Source organism: Osmerus eperlanus, chromosome 22, assembly GCF_963692335.1.
Source record: "Osmerus eperlanus chromosome 22, fOsmEpe2.1, whole genome shotgun sequence".
NCBI lineage: Eukaryota > Metazoa > Chordata > Actinopteri > Osmeriformes > Osmeridae > Osmerus > Osmerus eperlanus.
Genome location: NC_085039.1, coordinates 7,165,325 through 7,181,794, shown reverse-complemented (window position 1 = coordinate 7,181,794; position 16,470 = coordinate 7,165,325). Strand labels below are relative to the sequence as shown.

At 43.4% G+C, this 16,470-nt stretch overlaps 1 protein-coding gene across 2 annotated transcripts; it reads right to left on the bottom strand.

Moving 5' to 3' along the window:
• Positions 1–4,130: 4,130 nt before the first annotated feature.
• On the bottom strand, positions 4,131–6,939 carry coq7 (coenzyme Q7 homolog, ubiquinone (yeast)). 2 transcript variants are annotated; one of them, XM_062448111.1, is made up of 6 exons: positions 6,765–6,939; positions 6,326–6,504; positions 5,926–6,040; positions 5,515–5,654; positions 4,960–5,028; positions 4,131–4,544 (listed from the first exon to the last, which is right to left on the bottom strand). In XM_062448111.1, the coding sequence occupies exons 1-6, from the start codon at positions 6,856–6,858 to the stop codon at positions 4,467–4,469; spliced, it is 675 nt and encodes a 224-aa protein (XP_062304095.1). In that variant the 5' UTR covers positions 6,859–6,939; the 3' UTR covers positions 4,131–4,466. The 2 variants fall into 2 exon arrangements, with proteins under 2 accessions (XP_062304095.1, XP_062304097.1); XM_062448113.1 differs by lacking the exons at positions 4,131–4,544; positions 4,960–5,028 and adding an exon at positions 5,221–5,254 and having other exon boundaries at positions 5,453–5,654.
• Between the last annotated feature and the right edge of the window lie 9,531 nt (positions 6,940–16,470).

Genomic DNA, 16,470 nt, shown 5'->3' with positions numbered 1-16,470 from the left:
CAAACAAACCTATTTTGGGCAGTGAATATGGTGAGGTGGCAAACCGAGTGTGATTTCTGCCCCTGCTGCGATATGTTGACCTGGTTAAGTCAAGGTATAAGAGGAGCAGTCTGGGTCAGGGCCACTTCCAGTTAATGGCCTCTCACTTCTGAGAACCTCTCATAAAAAGGTGACAGGTGTCAAAAAGTGACTTTCTGTTATATAGTGATTCCTGTCCTCGGTAAAAATTACTGTATTTTGTATTATCTATAGGGCATGAAGAAGAAAAAGTTTATAAGCATAATTACAAGAGCTCATGTTATATTTATATATATAACCCATCCATATATCATGTTCATTTCCGTCTAGTTTCCAAGTAGGCTTAGTCCTAAACAAGGATACTAGGCTACACATAGCCTACTCTACCAAACACAAGGGCTGCTGCAGGCTATAAACAATACAATAGCTTTGCCTAAAAATGTCATGCCGACGCTTCAAACTTCAAACACTTTTTGCCTCTTTTTTTTTGTTGGTTACAAGTAACGTTAGTTTCACAAAGACATACCTTTGCTTTTACCACGGACATAAAGTTACGTGTATTTGCATGTGATGACTGTTTGATCCAGGTAAAAGCAGCTGTTATAGGTCATATAAAGTGGGCGGTAGTGTGAAGGAAAAGTCTACAGCTTCCGCGGATGGGAATCAGTTTTTGGCAGAAAGACACTTTTTGGCACGACACCGGCACTGACTGTTGCTATGCTGTGACAAACTGGCACAACAGTTCTGACATACAAACACAGCAGAGGAATCCCGCTCAAATTTATGATAACATGACATAAGCATGAGTGTCAGCTTGTCGTGTAATAATTGAGTGCCTCACGGGCTGGCTGTCATGACGTATACCAACATTTCTTATGGGATTATACACTTGAATAAAACTAACATATGATGGCAACATTTATTAGGGGATTATACACTTGAATTAAACAATAATATTAAGTTAGGATAAAAATAATAATAATCATAGTTTAGCATTAATTTGTACAGGCCCAACTACAATTCTTTATTTTAAACTATTTTAGATGAAAATTATAAGATATAATAAAATTGTATTTTGGTTTCTAAAAACTATCTAACATACAAACCAAACATTGTCTTAATATCCTAACCAAAAAAGTATTTAATTGGCAATATTATGCTATTACTAATACTAGCCTACTAAACAGGCTGCTAAAATTATTATTAATCGTAGGTTTCTTCATCAAGACCTTTGGTGACCCAACAGATGAAAGAGCACTGTTTGCTCTTTGTCAATTGTAGACCGAAAACCTGAAGCCTGGTGATTGATAATCCTTTGGAGACAGAGTCCAAGAAACATGAAGATCTGCATCCGAAAGGTTTCATGACGTATGTGGATTTATATTGTCGGTGCCCCTCGAAATTTACTGCCACGATTATTCTCAGTGAGCGAGACGGTCCTGTTCTGGGTTTTATAGCACTTTTCAAATTCTTATTGCCCATTTCCCGGTCGATTTATCAACAGATTCCAGAGGTGAATCTAGGCAAAGGACTTGAACAATTCCTCCAAACTCCTGATTACCACAGAGTCTAAAGATAGCTCTAACAGGGTGTAAATGTCAGAGCCACACGTTACTCAGCACTGAAGGTTTGAATTGCACCTCCGTCCTTAGCCGAATCCCAATTGCTTATCAAGCAGAGAGGATTGAATTACAGGGGTGGTTAAAAACCGGTGCTAATTTAGACGTTGGTTTTATGGTTTAGGCTGCTGTTATTAACACCTGAATCATGAGTCATCACTCATGTTTTTATTTAACAGCAATTTTGTCACCCAACACAGTGCCAAAAATGCATTTGTGCACTTGTTGCTTTTTTTAAGACTTGCATCTTGCTATAAAGCTGTCAACACTATTAATCTGCAACAGAAATAATCTCTGACAGTCATCTTTTAGATGCAAAGCCTCTCTGCCTCAACTGTCATTTATGTATAGGCCGTTGCTTCCTGTGACAGATTAAAGTATGCCCATGCATCTTCTTGCCCATTATAACAAAGTGGTGAAAATGTCATGTCTGTAATAACAAAAATATCTTCTTTAATTTTGCACCGGTAAGCCTGGCAAGAATGCATTTAGACATCGGAACAGTGGACTATAGCCTATGGCTGGCAACACATTCTCATGTTGACTCATGACTCATGGTTCACACAATAGGAACACATCCCTGGGGAAAACTTCAGGATGAAATGGTTCTTCTGCATTGATACTGCAAATGTATTCAATGTCATAATTTCGGTTTCAATGAAAAGTTTCTGGTGGATTCTGATTTCTGGCTTGTTCTGTTAATGGTTCACGGTTTTAGCTCGTCTGTAGACGATTGACCTGAAAACATGCATGCATATCACACGTACTTCATTTGTTACACAATCAAGACATTTATTAGCGTCAAATGACCAAACAGATCAAATGTCAGAAGTGAAAGACAATCTGCAGTGGTTGCCCTGTGCACGTTGCAGGGACGATCTGTTTATGTTCTGTATCACTGGTTGAAATTTATGGACTGTTTTGCAACAAGAGCTAAAGAGGGCCCTTTGTGATTTATGGTGGCTATGCGTCACCGTTTATTAATACTGACTTGGGCTCATTGGCAGTTCAGCTTCGAGGTATCTTTGTCAGCATGATCACCAGGTATCGAGGGTGGACATGGGCAGAGAGAAAGGGGTCACAGATCAAACCCACCTGGAACAAGGCCTAGCTCCATCTTTCATCCACAAAATAGCTTCACCTATATGCACACACCTCTCTGTTGTGCCATTCCGAGTCACCGCCTGCTAAAAGCACACCCAACGGTTAAACCAAACGTTCCTGTTCAAGGTCTTAATTAGTTTGAGGGAGTTTTGTCCATCTTGGGGTGTGTGCCTACGGTTGTAGAGGGGGAGGGGTCTATTTTTAAGGCCGAGGACACACAAAGAGCAGAGTTACAGCATGTTAACCTTTCGGGTCAGTTCTGATACATAAACCCAACCCCTGGCTAAAAAAACTCCTCTGACCTCATGCTGGGGAAAATAGCTCAGGCCCTGTGAACTGGGGCCACAGTCCCCGCAAGAGAGGTGCTTCAGCTGGGCCAAGACAAAGATGCTGTGGCTCTCTCACACACCAGGCAACGAGCCAACACCATGTCCTTAGGAAATTGGGACCGTATATCCAGTAGCCCTTTAAATCACTGCTTCCCCAGCCTGTGTGTATTAACTAACTAAATATCCTTGGGAGGTGTAGTAGTGTCTGAGGACCTTGAACGTAACTTTGTCCCACCAACAACTTCTTAACCTTCTCACATCTGTGATGTTAGCTCTGCATGTGATGGTCCCAATGTTCCCGCCCTTTTGCTCCCTGTCTCCCTGAGTCCATACAGGATACACAACGTATCTGAAAGACAGTGACAAGTGTGAACCACGGACAAGACATGGGGCGGATATGAAAGGGCTTGTATAATGACACACTGACCTCTCCTACAATCAATACCAGGGAGCATTGGAAGGAACAAATGACTGACTTGTCCTGCTCGCTCAAAGGCACCCTGTAGATTAGCCCTGCGTTTGTCGATCCCTCTTTCACATTGACCTCATGTTCCAACGAAGAACAGCTGTGTCAGGGGCTTAGCAGTTCAGCTGGAGTGACAAGCCATTGTTCAGGGTGATTAATGACCTATAATATGAGAAAGAGGACAGTTCGTTGAAGGGTACGATGGCGTGAGAATGCCAATATCGATTTGCCCTCATTAGAACTATCTGGGCTATGTCGCTTTCTGGGGAACATCGACCCTGGAATTTTTTGCCATAGACTACATCGGGAGGGGGTGAGATTGTGCAAACCTCTGAAGACTTCATTGCGCTCTAAACCACTGCCAGAGTGTAATAGTGAGTGAAATCCTACCGTAATTAAGCCAAACTAAGTGGAAGAAAACTGTAGACCAAAAGCATTGCAATTGATTTTGAATGTAATTGAGCAGAACACCACCAATGTTTCTAGCAATTTCTCTTCAAGACAGCTTTTTCTTTACCTGACGCCAACTTGAGAAAGACTTCCAACTGTCTTGCGCTGGCATGTATGAACTGAAGAAATAAAACTGGGCTCCTCTTAGACAACCATGTATCAATTTTATTGGTACACATTTAGAAGAAAATACACAAACTGATAAGCGTTGAGTCAACTTTACGCACTGTGCAGACCAGGCAGACTCACTTTCACTCACATTTACACAATGTAATAGGATAAATTTCCATGTATAGTATCAATATCCATCTGGCAGAGTAACAAATCAACAATCAAACCATCAAATAAAGATATGTAAGGAAATAAATAAAAGTACTTTTTCAAAATGCAGTGGCACTAAATGTTTGGGGGAACCACTAATGCAATTCACATAATTATTTACCAGAATTAGAAATATATATGCAAACATGTGATCTATAATTAGATGCGCTCCGAAATGCATATAGCTGCTTTACAGCCGACTTGTATTGCATTCTTCAAAAGCCAGAATCCGGGTAGCTAAAATATAGGAAACAAAACACAAACAAACATAACTTATTTCACATAGTCTGGTTTAAGCAGCCCAAATGAAGAAAGCATACCACAGCCACATAAAGTCTTTCCTAACATGACCCAGTTTGGACATATCAAAGCGCTTGGGTGGGTTCCATGATAGAAGCCTTGAAATAATTTCTATTTTTGATGGAATATTGTTATTGGTAAACCAATAATGATCCTGTGATGAATGCCAAACCAAAAATACTTGACATAACAAAACACAACATTATGTAACAAAAACAAATAAACTGAATACCAACAACAAACCCTCCCACATTATGCAACTAATTTTGGTTGAAAGAATTCAGTTAGAACTGCACAGAAGCTTACTGTAACTTTGAAAACAATTAAAAAGGAAGGTAAAATACAGTCTTACAGATTCAGCGTCATGTTCCAGTCCTGTGTCGTGGTGTTCCATCTCATCATCGCGGAATTCCTTTATTACCTTAAAAGGAAACGCAACAACCAAGTTTGAGTGGCTTTCCTGACAAACAAACGCCCACACCTGGGCAGAGTACAAACAATTTCAATAAAGAACTTTTAATTGTCCTTTTTAGAGACTGCTGTATGAGCTGCACCATAACGGTTGAATCAATTAAAAATATATATGTCATATATATTCACTTAGCAGATGCTTATATCCAAAGCGACGTCAAGAGGGGGATTTGAACCTACATTTACATTTAGTCATTTAGCAAACGCTCTTATCCAGAGCAACTTACAGTAAGTACAGGGACATTACCCCGAGGCAAGTAGGGTGAAGTGCCTTGCCCAAGGACACAACGTCATTTGGCACAGCCGGGAATCGAACTGGCAACCTTCAGATTAGTAGCCCGATTCCCTAACCGCTGAGCCACCTGACCTCCCACCTCCCACCTGACAGCCACTGAGCCCATCCCATTGTAGTGGATACAGCTGGGAGTTGACTAACCTTTAAGAGTTCAATATATCTGTCAGGGTCCTTCTCCATCAGTGCTCTGATCTGGCTGTTGTAATGCTCTGAGATGCTCTCCTCCACAGCCACAGTGCAGGCCATGGCTCCTTCCTTCCCAAGCAGGGCTGTGGACGCCCCTGAGGAGATCAATGAATCATATTTATTTAATGATATTTTTATAAATATCGTTACCAATGTCCTTGGGACCAGTGACCACCTCGAGTCGAGCGAAAACCAATACTCCACCTGGTCCCACAATGCCTGATTGCAATGTAAAGCTAAACATATCATTTTGTACGTTGGTAATAATGTAACTCAACGTCCCTATTTGATATATTCTTTGTGGAAAATGGAACAATATAATTTAATCCAAAATTCTCTACGCCGTTTCTTTTATCAATACTTTACCTAATAGGAAGCCTGTAACATTCCAAAGGGGCAGCAGTAATGTTGGTCGAATTCGGTTCTCAGCCAGGATCTCGTCGAACTTCTCAAGGTGCTTTTTCTCCTGATCCCACATTTGCTGGAGGACAAAACAAAATAAACTGTAGCCTACTGATTGATACAGGTTAGCCGGCAAGTGGGTCTGCCATCAAATGTATGGCATCAAACGTATGGAGTCTGCCTCTCCATGTATACTCCACTACACTGTTAACATACATTAGCGTTAATTACACAATAACGCACATGACTCAGGCCAGTCTTTTGGTCAGTCTTTTGAGTGAATATTAAATGTTCAGTGATAACTATCACCTACAAAAGTATTGATAAATCTAACTGTACCTTCAGTTTCTCCTCGAGTGTTTACCTGAATGAGAGGTCCCGTCTGTGACCTTCCCAACACCGCCATCTGGCCGGCGTATATGCGGTTGGCACCATATTCACCTGCGTGGTCTACCCGTAACATGCTGTCCAGCATTGCCTTTTCTTCACTGTCAAGCGGGGGTGGGAGCACGCTGTATCCCCGCGACGAGAGATGTAATGGTCCTGTGTCAAAATGACACAACGAAAAGGTTATGCTATGTCCTCTGGCCTTTTATCCACAACTATACGTGAATTAGACGTTGAAAGCATTGGTTACATTGGTTGGTCTAGTACAAGTACAGTCAGACCAGATTTAATACGGGGAGGTAGCTGTTAGCTACAGTTTTTGAGTGCATGATGGCAAATCTCCTTGGACTTCCTTGCTGTTCAAAGCATGGCTGGCTGACAGATATGTTAGTCACATAGCAAACATTGGTGCTTACCTCTGTATTTTAAACAACATTGCTGAATTCTCAAAGGACTGAAAACTTGCGTCCAGTCGTGCAATATAATATGCGCGAAAACGGCTCTCTGCATGGCTCAATCTGTGGTCATTTGTTTAATTTAAAACACAATTCTGGAGTGTCATTGAATGCAATGTTGTCAGTATGTGGTGGCGCGTAGATATGACGTCAGTGATAAGCGGGTTCGGTGAGATTCTATTTTTCTTTATTTAAAAAAATACAAATTACCTGATACAAACCATGCTTTTATCTCTGGCTTTATATTTCAGGAAACATCTCAAATATACAAAGCTTTGGTTAAATGTTTTGTAACAGACTGTACAATTATTACTCATGTGGAACATAGGTGGCAGTCTTGCACAGACTGGTGGGTTATACAGGTAGGGTTTGGCACAACCAGGTAAAGTAAAAGCTTGATAGCCAAGTTGGAACTGCATTTACCAGAATCAGATATTAGAACTTTTTTTAAATGTTAAAATGTTTTCAAAAAGAGTTGTGAATTTGGCCTACACACTTTTTCACGAGTACCCCTCCAAAAACACAGTTTGACCACAGCTGCTTTTGCATCGGTTTAATAACCCTTTTATATAAACAATTTTACATCAAAATCTCACTTATAATATAACATAAACTCCAAGAATACCTTAACCATTTCTAAGGTTTCACATGGACCAGGGTGGGACGTCGGCCCCCGCAATTTTTTGAGCCAGTGAAAGAATGCATAGAGACATCCCAGGAATGAAGGGCTGACTGCTATGGAGCTGTTACGAAAGTGGGTAAACAAGTGTGGACTGGAGGATGGTGATGTGGGTGTCTGTGGCCGATCCTGTGCACGTGTGGGTGCGTGGGTGGGGGATTGGATATCGTGTGTGGGTGCGTGCAAGTAAATGTGAGGGCAAATGGTGAAGTAGTGTGTGTCTGAGTACAGACAAATGAGGGCGTGTGTGTGCGTGCAAGTAAATGTAAGGGGGATCTGCAAAGTAGTGTGTCTGAGTGTAGACAAAGGAGGGTGTGTGTGTGTGTGTGGCGTGTGGGCAACAGCAGGAGGGATTGAGGAGGTAGAAGTGGAGGGACGGGCATGAATGCCTGAACATCCCTCAGCTTGGCACAGTCCGGAGGCTGCCCTAAACTGAGGTCCAGTAGACTACAGTCCTTCAGTCAGAACTGCAGACAGAACTTCAGACTAGACCAATGTTTGACTATTATGGCTAGACCTGTGTCCATCCAAGCCTGTCTAGGTCCCAGGTAATCTCAATTTTCTCAAAGCTCCGACAATGACTGGAAGTATGCTGTTGAGGGGGGTTATACAAGGCCTTCTCTCTAACATGGGGCCATGGACTGATGACACACAGGCTCAGCCAGGTAAAGACAACCATTGACAGAGTAGGCTAAATGCTTATATAAGAACACTGCGTGCGGAACGTCAAATCTGTCAACATGGCGGTCTACCTTCCAATCAGGGATGTGACCACAAAATAGGAGGGCTAAGGGAGAGGGAAAAGAGAAACTGTTGTTTTCTACTTGGTTGACGAATTTCGACCGACTGGATGAAGGGTCAATCCGCAAGTGTTGTCTGCATGGAACCCACCAACTGCACTACGCACATGTGTGTGTTTGTGTGTGTGTGGCCCTGACTGGTGGTCTGGTCAGACAGAGCATAGTTGTGGTGGGACACAAGGTTGTGGGCCCCTGGGCTACAGTGAGTCAACTATAGATGCTCTCAGAAGGGGGCCAGCCTGGGACTTGACATGTCTTGCCTGGTAAATGCCTGCCTGGTAGGAACCAGTGCGCCCATGTGTTTATATACCCAATCTGTCTGCCATGTATTTTAAACCGCGAGTGAAGAACAAATTGTTTTCACAGAGAGAAGAAAGTGGGCATCTCCTTTTGATTTTTGTGAAATGAAATTTAGGATGTCGCATGTACTGTTGTTTAGTCATTGGAATTATTAACCGTCAATAGTGCAGTTCACAAAACATGATATAATGTGTAATATATCTTGTGGCAAACAAAATTGAATTGATTTAATTGAATGTAGTTTTTTAGTATGCTGAGGGGTAGTCTCAACATGTAACTGCTGGCTTTAAGACAAACATATCCTTAGGGCTTGTGACTATTGTGCTTGTGCGTGTGAGTAAGTGTGTTTAGAATGCACTGCATTGCACGCACTTATTCTTAAACATGTATCCTGTTGGTAAATATGTATTTAGCCTACAGCCAATTGTGCTGATAAATTGTGGAAAAAGTATTTTATTATCAAGCAATGTGATCCTAGTGAGAAAGTAGGTCATAAGAAACAAATGATGTTATGCAACATGTAAGAAAAACTAAGCACTTTTATAGCTTCGTGGTATCCCTCTGTCTCATAAAAAAACAATTCATTTTGAGATTTAAATTCACTAAGTCTCCCCAAAAGCTACCCAACCCTTTTTATAGTGGCCTATATAAGACTGAGACCAGTGCTAAATAATGTTTCTGGGCATTATTGAATTGTTTACACTTGAAAATTAGTCTTTGCTCTCTGCAGTCATTGGTTGAGGCTCAAAACTGAGGTATTTTTTCAGACATATTGGAATTCCGGACAGCGTAGCCTAGTCTAGTAGAAGCTAATAAGCCCCTAGATGTCTCAGAAGGTTAAATCATTTTATTTTTACTGAACCAGGAGAAAATGCAGGCATAGTTTACAGTAAGTGGTCACATTAAAAGTTATAAAACAGATAAGTAATGACAAAGCATAATTTGTTTAGAAAAGCAGTAGTGGGTTATTACGGAACGTAGTTAGTTACTGGAGAAGATAACCTCACATGAAGGATCCATCCCATTAGTGTAAACCTACTTGCTGAAAGAAGCTGATCTGAAGATGAAAAGATCAAACTCTTCACCATCTTGTCAGGGCAGGTGGTTTCTCTGGAGGTTCGTCAATGAACCGGGGGTAATAACTGCAATTAGAGCGGAAACCTGAGGGAAAAAACACATTCAGAACCTGTTTTCTTTGTGGTTTCTTTGGTTGTCTCCCGATATCTCCAGGCATGGCACTTAAAAGACAAGGTTTAAGTAGGCCTACAAGCTAATTGAGAGAGGGAGGATTGACTAGTAGGTGCATGTCGGTCGGTTTCCAAGAGTGATACACATAATATTGGGATGCATTTTCTTCCAAATCAAGTGGATTCATCTGTTTCTCTGTCAATAAGCCAACCATACTCACATGCTAAAGTGAAACTACTTGAGAAAGGAGAGTACTATAATCTTAGAAAATATGAGTAGATTAGGAAAAAACGTAGACCCATTACACGTTACATAACGCAGTGGTTCTCAGCAAACCATTGGGGATTACCCTCTCTTGGATAATGTTGATCTTGGGGGCTCCAAACCCACGTTTTCTTTTCGAATTTGTAAAAATCACCAGCCTCGCATGCTGACACAGATGAAACGACTTAGGGCAAGGCAGACGTTTATTTTAAAGCAGTGTGATGGCAAGCCAGACCTCAATTTATCCAGCCTATCATTTACCTAGCATTTCCTGGTTACCACAGGATGTTGTTCTGACTGATGTCTGTGAAATGATCCCGCCTGTCTGGGGTTCATCGACATCGGGGGAAATGTGCCCCGGAAGTCTCGCTCCCTAATCTCTCTTTAACAGAGTGCTAACTGAGGGGTTCCAAAGTCGGAACGCACAGAACAAAATGAAATTGCCATGGGAATTTAATGAAGGGTACGAGTGTTGAGTGTTTGGTCACAGTGAACATTCCCATGTTGGAAACATGTTTGCTTTTTTATTTCTAACATTAGTACAATTAATCTGGTTAGGGGAATATGGGAGGGATACAGGGGAATAACAAGTTGTTTTTGTGTTTACATAATGGACATCAATTCTTACATTATCCTAACTGTTTAAACGAGGCTAGGCAGTCTCCGGAAGGACAAGGTGGAGTTTGTTATTGTTGCAAGGACGACAATTCTCGGTTATATTCGAAAATGAAAACATTCAAAATTGACTTTACGGGTATTTTTCCACTTTCATCTGAGGATAATTGCTGTGTTTACATGTTGCTTTTTGCTGCTGTTCTTGTGTAACCACCTCGGGAGCACACATATGGTAAACAGCTGGTGGCTGGCACAAGAGAAGGAACCAATAGCAGCCATCCAGGAAGAGAAACAGACCCGTAAACCGATGTAGTCCCTTCATTGATAACAAGACACGTTAATTGAATTGAAAGACTTTCAATTAGATTCACCTGAACTGGACCTCTCTTCCACACAAATTTGTTCTTGTGAAAGATTGCTCTCTCTCTACAAGGCCTACTACTGAGTACATTGTTTTTAATTCAAGACCAGTCTTAAAAATGTAATTATTTCTGTGTAGGGGTGAAGCAACTAATAAATGTTACCAGCTCCGTGCCCACCGCCCCCTCAGTTCTGGGTAGGTATTTTTAGGGCGCCAACAACACTCATAGAATAAAAAACTGTGAGTCGTCTGAGTCAACAAAGTGGCTCACCGCTGTTATGTTGTGACTAGTGACGTGGTGGAGCTTTCCTACGAAAAGCAGAAACTAAAGTATTTATGCATACTTTATGTGCGTCTGCTTCGAGGAAAGCGTGCGTGTGAGGCGTGCGTCCGCGTGTTTTTGTGCTCGTGTGTGTGAGCTCCTACGTCAGAGAGGAGCTGAGTGAGTGGGAGGTGGGCTCCGGTCCCCATTAGGGTGAGTGGCGCTGTCTCCTGGGGTTATTGGGCCTGGGGAGCCCGGGACGCAGATTTCCAGAGGCTGCTATTTCTGGGTCGGACCAGGTCTGTTTCGAGTTTACCCGGAGGCCGCAGCATCCTATTAAGCGTTGTTAAAGTAATTGAGCAATGTTAACTCAAAGGGCTGCCTGACGAAGCTGAGTCCTTGATTCTGAGAAGATGGGAGTTAGTGCTTGACAATAGGATGGATGGATGGATAGATAGATGGACAGATGGATGGATTAATGCATGGACGGGTAGATGGATGACGGGTAGATGGATGACGGATGGATGACGGATGGATGGGTGGACGGATGGATGGATAGATAAATGGATGGATGGATAGATGGACAGATGGATGGATAAATGGATGGATGGACAGATGGATGGATGACGGATGGATAACGTATAGATAGATGAGGGAACAATTCAACGGTCACATTCCGCACTTGGAAAAGCTTTGCGACAAAGACGAACCCTACACCGAACCCAATGACCCCTCTCCCTCTGCCTGCATGTGGATGTTTAGAGTGACTGTATGCTCTAGGTTATAATTAAGATGTAAATCAACTGAGTCATAACATGTCACAGACATTGCATAGTCTTTTTGTAAAGAGACATTTCTGATGAGTCGTCCTTTGGCTTGCCAACATCCACAAGTGGTTTTCCTCCACAGTGTAATCACACTGTCTCGTCATCACCTCTTCCTGGTTCCGGTAAAGGAGAGGGAGGAAAGGAGCGAGAGAGAAAGAGAGAAAAACAATGATTCTTTTTAAATTTTAAACTACTAAACAACTACTATAAGCTACATGTTATGGATGAAATGTCCAGTGTATTGTTCCTACAATGTCAATTATTCTATTAAATATCTACTGTATATGCTGGTGTAGCCAGACAGTCTACAAAGATGGGCCTGCTTTAAAGGTCCTTTTGAATGGGATAGGCTCTGTTTCAGGTGCCAGAACAGTAAGGTGGTAAATACTTTTGGTCCATGCCACTCACAGTGGCATGTGAGACAGCTCTGGAGCCAGGTCTGGAGCCAGGTCTGGAGCCCTCCAACCAGGGCCTAGAAACACACACACACACACACACACACAAACACTCCACAGTGACACGCCAGCATACACACACACATACACACACACTAGAAAACACACACTCATTGAGGCACTCGCACACAGTCACCCGTACGTGGATGCACACACAAGCACACACAACCACGTTTCCCCATCTCCATGTCCAGCAGAGAGAGAGGCGAGAAGGAGGGCAGGAGGCCAAACTCGACCAAAGAGGCAAGAGGAAGAAGGAGGGAGGGAGAGAGAGAGGGGAGGGTAAAGGAGGACGAGGGCGGGAAGGAAGGAGGCCAGCGGAAGACAGAACCCAGTTATAATAGCTCGCGTAGGCTGACACATCTGAATTTTATTTCATAGCCCCGCACTGGAACCGCGCCACGCATCTAACACCGCTAATTTAAAAAAACAAGAAGAACGAAAAGAGAGAGAGAAAAAAAAGACTATATTTTGTTTGTTCGGTTCTTAATCCATTTCCGCGGCCCCTCCCCTGGCTGCTTGCTTCTATTTGAGTCCCTCCCTCGCTCCAACGTAACAGCCCAAAATGACACCATTATTTTGACTAGACTGTTTTTCCTCCCGGGAGAGGCCAGAGGAAGTGTAGGTGACCCGGGGTGGTTAACCACGGTTGGACCACGGTTGGCACACACCACCGCCACCCTCTCCCACTCCTCCCTCCTCTCTGCCTGCCAGGCCTACATTGCGACTACTACGCCATGACCGCAAGTGGCAACACTCCAGTGCCCGGGCTCCCATTGGCTCTTACCAGACTCTGGTCGCTCTCTTGCCATTGGTGTAAACAGGCTGTGTGTCTGGTTCAGCGATGTTTCTGGGTCTATGTCTTTAAGGGGGTCTGTCCAGACCGGTCATTATGTGTGTATGTTTGTGTACATCACCTTTCGGCCTCTGCGGCTGTTTACACAGTCTGGACTGTTATATCATCGTGATTGTATAAGCGTGTTCAAGAGGGGTTGTGTGTGTGTTGGTTGTGTGTGTGTGGGTATGTGTGTGTGTGAGCAGAGCATGTGTATGTGTATGAGTGTGTGGATCTGTGTGTGTGTTTGTTTGTTTTCATGAATGTATGAGCATATGTTAGCCCTATGTGTCTGTTTGCGTGAATGGAAGGTGCACACTTGGGGTACGTGAGTCGGTGCGCGTGTTGACGCATGTGTGCACTCCCCCTCTGGACGTCAACAACCTCCAATTCCTGCAACCTCCAGTTCCTGTCTGTCTCCGACCTCGGCTGCGAGGCCTTAGTCTAGCCTCCAAACCCCGGGGGTTTATTTCAGACACCAGAGAGACATTAACTCTCGCTCTCTCCCAATCAAAGGTGCGTATTGGTGACCGAAGGAATGCCTGACACTGACCAAGGCCATTTTTAGAAGGCGTTTGCAGACAGACAACACACCATTTCACATTTATCTCCCACAAGACACAAGCAGCAGTATGTAAACTTGGACACAGACCACCGTACCACACACGGGGCCCCTTCAAAGTGGTACAACCCCAACCCCCCTCCCCCCCCCTGCCAAAACGACGCACGACCCCAACCTAGCCATCCCGCCGAAATGTCCCAGCGCTACTTTTCGGTTCCCAATGTTCCCGTCCATGTGGTCTTGATTAGCGAAGACAAACGCGCTTTCGCCGCCACAATGATTACAGTGGGAGGAGTGTGTGTCCAGACTGAGCAGATGGATGGGGCCCAACACAGTTTGGGCTCCACAACTATCCCTTTCTACTCCACGGCCAGTAAACATCGGACTGTGTTATGGTTTTAAAGGGGTCCCCCGCAGACTGAGCAGTTTCTCCGTTTGTTATTGCCTCAGTAGAGTGTCTCGGACCATTTCGTCCAGTGAGAACAGCCCAGCTCTCGGGCCTTTGGGACAGAGACATAACATGCCTTGTGGGTGGGTCGGTCAGTAGGTGGATGGTTCTATTGTTTAGAACTGGTCTGGTCTGTTAAACGGCTGTTCTGGGTGTTTCGGCTCGGCCACGAGACTAGCACCTATTTGTCTTTGAGCTCCTTGGCCCTGTCAGGGATAATGCTACGTTTCTTCCAGTCATCTTGATTACAATATTCTTGCAGTTCGTTCTATATAAAGACGTGTACCGTTTGACCTGTGAATCCAGTTCAATCATACTGGACGGGACATGTGCATTGCATGTGTGAGTAAAGCCAAAACAGGCGAAATTGCTGCTGAATCTAAACGGTAACACTATTGCCTGCACACTCAACATGTGTGTATGAAAACAGACATGGTTTTTCGCAAGCGTGTACATCTTTCACAACATATTTGGTATGAACCAGAAAGCAGGAGGATGCTCTGAAGTGATAAGGGCTGGGTGTGTCTCTCTGTCTTTGTTTGTGCACGTGTCCTGAGTTGATCGGGGACAGGTAGGCCTCGAGAGATATCTCTGTCACCGCCACACACTCCTTCCTTATCTTTGAGGTCACAGAGGCCTCAGGGTGTCACACACTCTGAATGTGATGGGCTCTCTTCTGTTGTAGGTCAACACAACAAGGCAGACTCTCTGGCCCTTAAAATGACTGAATGACTCAATAAGGTTTCGGTTCAACTAGGTGAAAATCGACTTCTTTTTTTCTTCACAAAACACCACAAATCCAATTCATTTTTAATTCTTCATTCCTGTGAAAAAAAGTAAGAATGCTACTCTATTTCAGTAGAATGCATTCTCCACCACAGAAGATTACTTAACCGTACACCATCCCTGACGCCCTGGACCAGATGCCTTTGCAGTTTTCCCTCAAGAGTGATTCATACCTCAGAATAATAATGTCATATTTGCCTTTAAGCTCTTTGCACGTGGCCAGACACATGGTAACAGCGGATGGGAAGGAGGGTGGACTGCCTGGTTGTTGGCGCTCCGAGGTACCACCATACTTTCCATGTTTCTTCTCGGGTGGTTGTGTTTGGTAAAAGAACCAGACGGTGTCATACTTTCCTCCGCTGTAGCTGCTGATGCGACCGGAGGGTTGTTGTTTTTTCTCTCGTCTTCCTCAGTCGACTTGACCAGGGTGACGGTCATTCGCATGGTCTGGTCTGGTGTTACCGCACTCTTCTTAGACCCAGACTACAAAGAGCCTTAATGGAGACAGCCAGTGTTTTTATGACTTTACTAGAATATTCCATGTAGAATGGTTGTGGATGGCTGGAGATGTCTGATGAGGCAGGTTTTATGGTGGCTTCTTTAAAGAAAAAAGGAAACCTGGGTTTTGAGTGGTTACTCATCTTCACATCTGGCCCTATGGACAGTGCTCTATCGACACAAACACACACGCACGCACACATAAATCTAAGGCCAGAGACCATTTGATATGCAAGTCCCTGTGTTAACAACAGTTTGATGTGAGGCAGGGAACAGAAGAGTTAATTATATCTTGACTCCAACTTTGAAATACTGTTACTTGTATTATTGTGTTGAACTTGTATTGAACAGACAACCACATAGCTCAGGCAGAAATGAGAGTTGTTGAATGCTTAATTAGGGCACTGATCTCCATGAAAGACTGTTCAACTATTCAGTCGTATTATCAGCTGAATCTAAGATTATGGGGTTCGACCACAATAAAGGATATAGAACTGACCCCCAGGGGTTGAAGTGATGTATCAGTTTGCCAACCTTGGCGTGGAAAGCCCTACCAAGATAATGACTGAGGGGGTTCATTCTTTTCTATAGTGCAAAGCATGTGTATAAGGGCTGTTTAGTTCAATTGTTCAACCCAAAGCACTCCATGAGACAGTGAATCAGGTGCCTCCCCAAATCAGCGCTACATACAGACACACACATACAAAAACACACACACAGATCCATAACCTAGATAAATGACAGTCCGAATGCCTACTTTGACAAACTCCTCACTTACTCGACACAA

Coding starts and splice junctions, on each gene's coding strand:
- coq7 (XM_062448111.1), bottom strand. CDS start 6,858: ATGCAGAGAGCCGTTTTCGCGCATATTATATTGCACGACTGGACGCAA. Junction 6,041..6,325: donor AGACGGGACCTCTCATTCAG/GTAAACACTCGA, acceptor TTTGTCCTCCAG/CAAATGTGGGATCAGGAGAA. Junction 5,029..5,514: donor GATATATTGAACTCTTAAAG/GTTAGTCAACTC, acceptor TTTCCTTTTAAG/GTAATAAAGGAATTCCGCGA.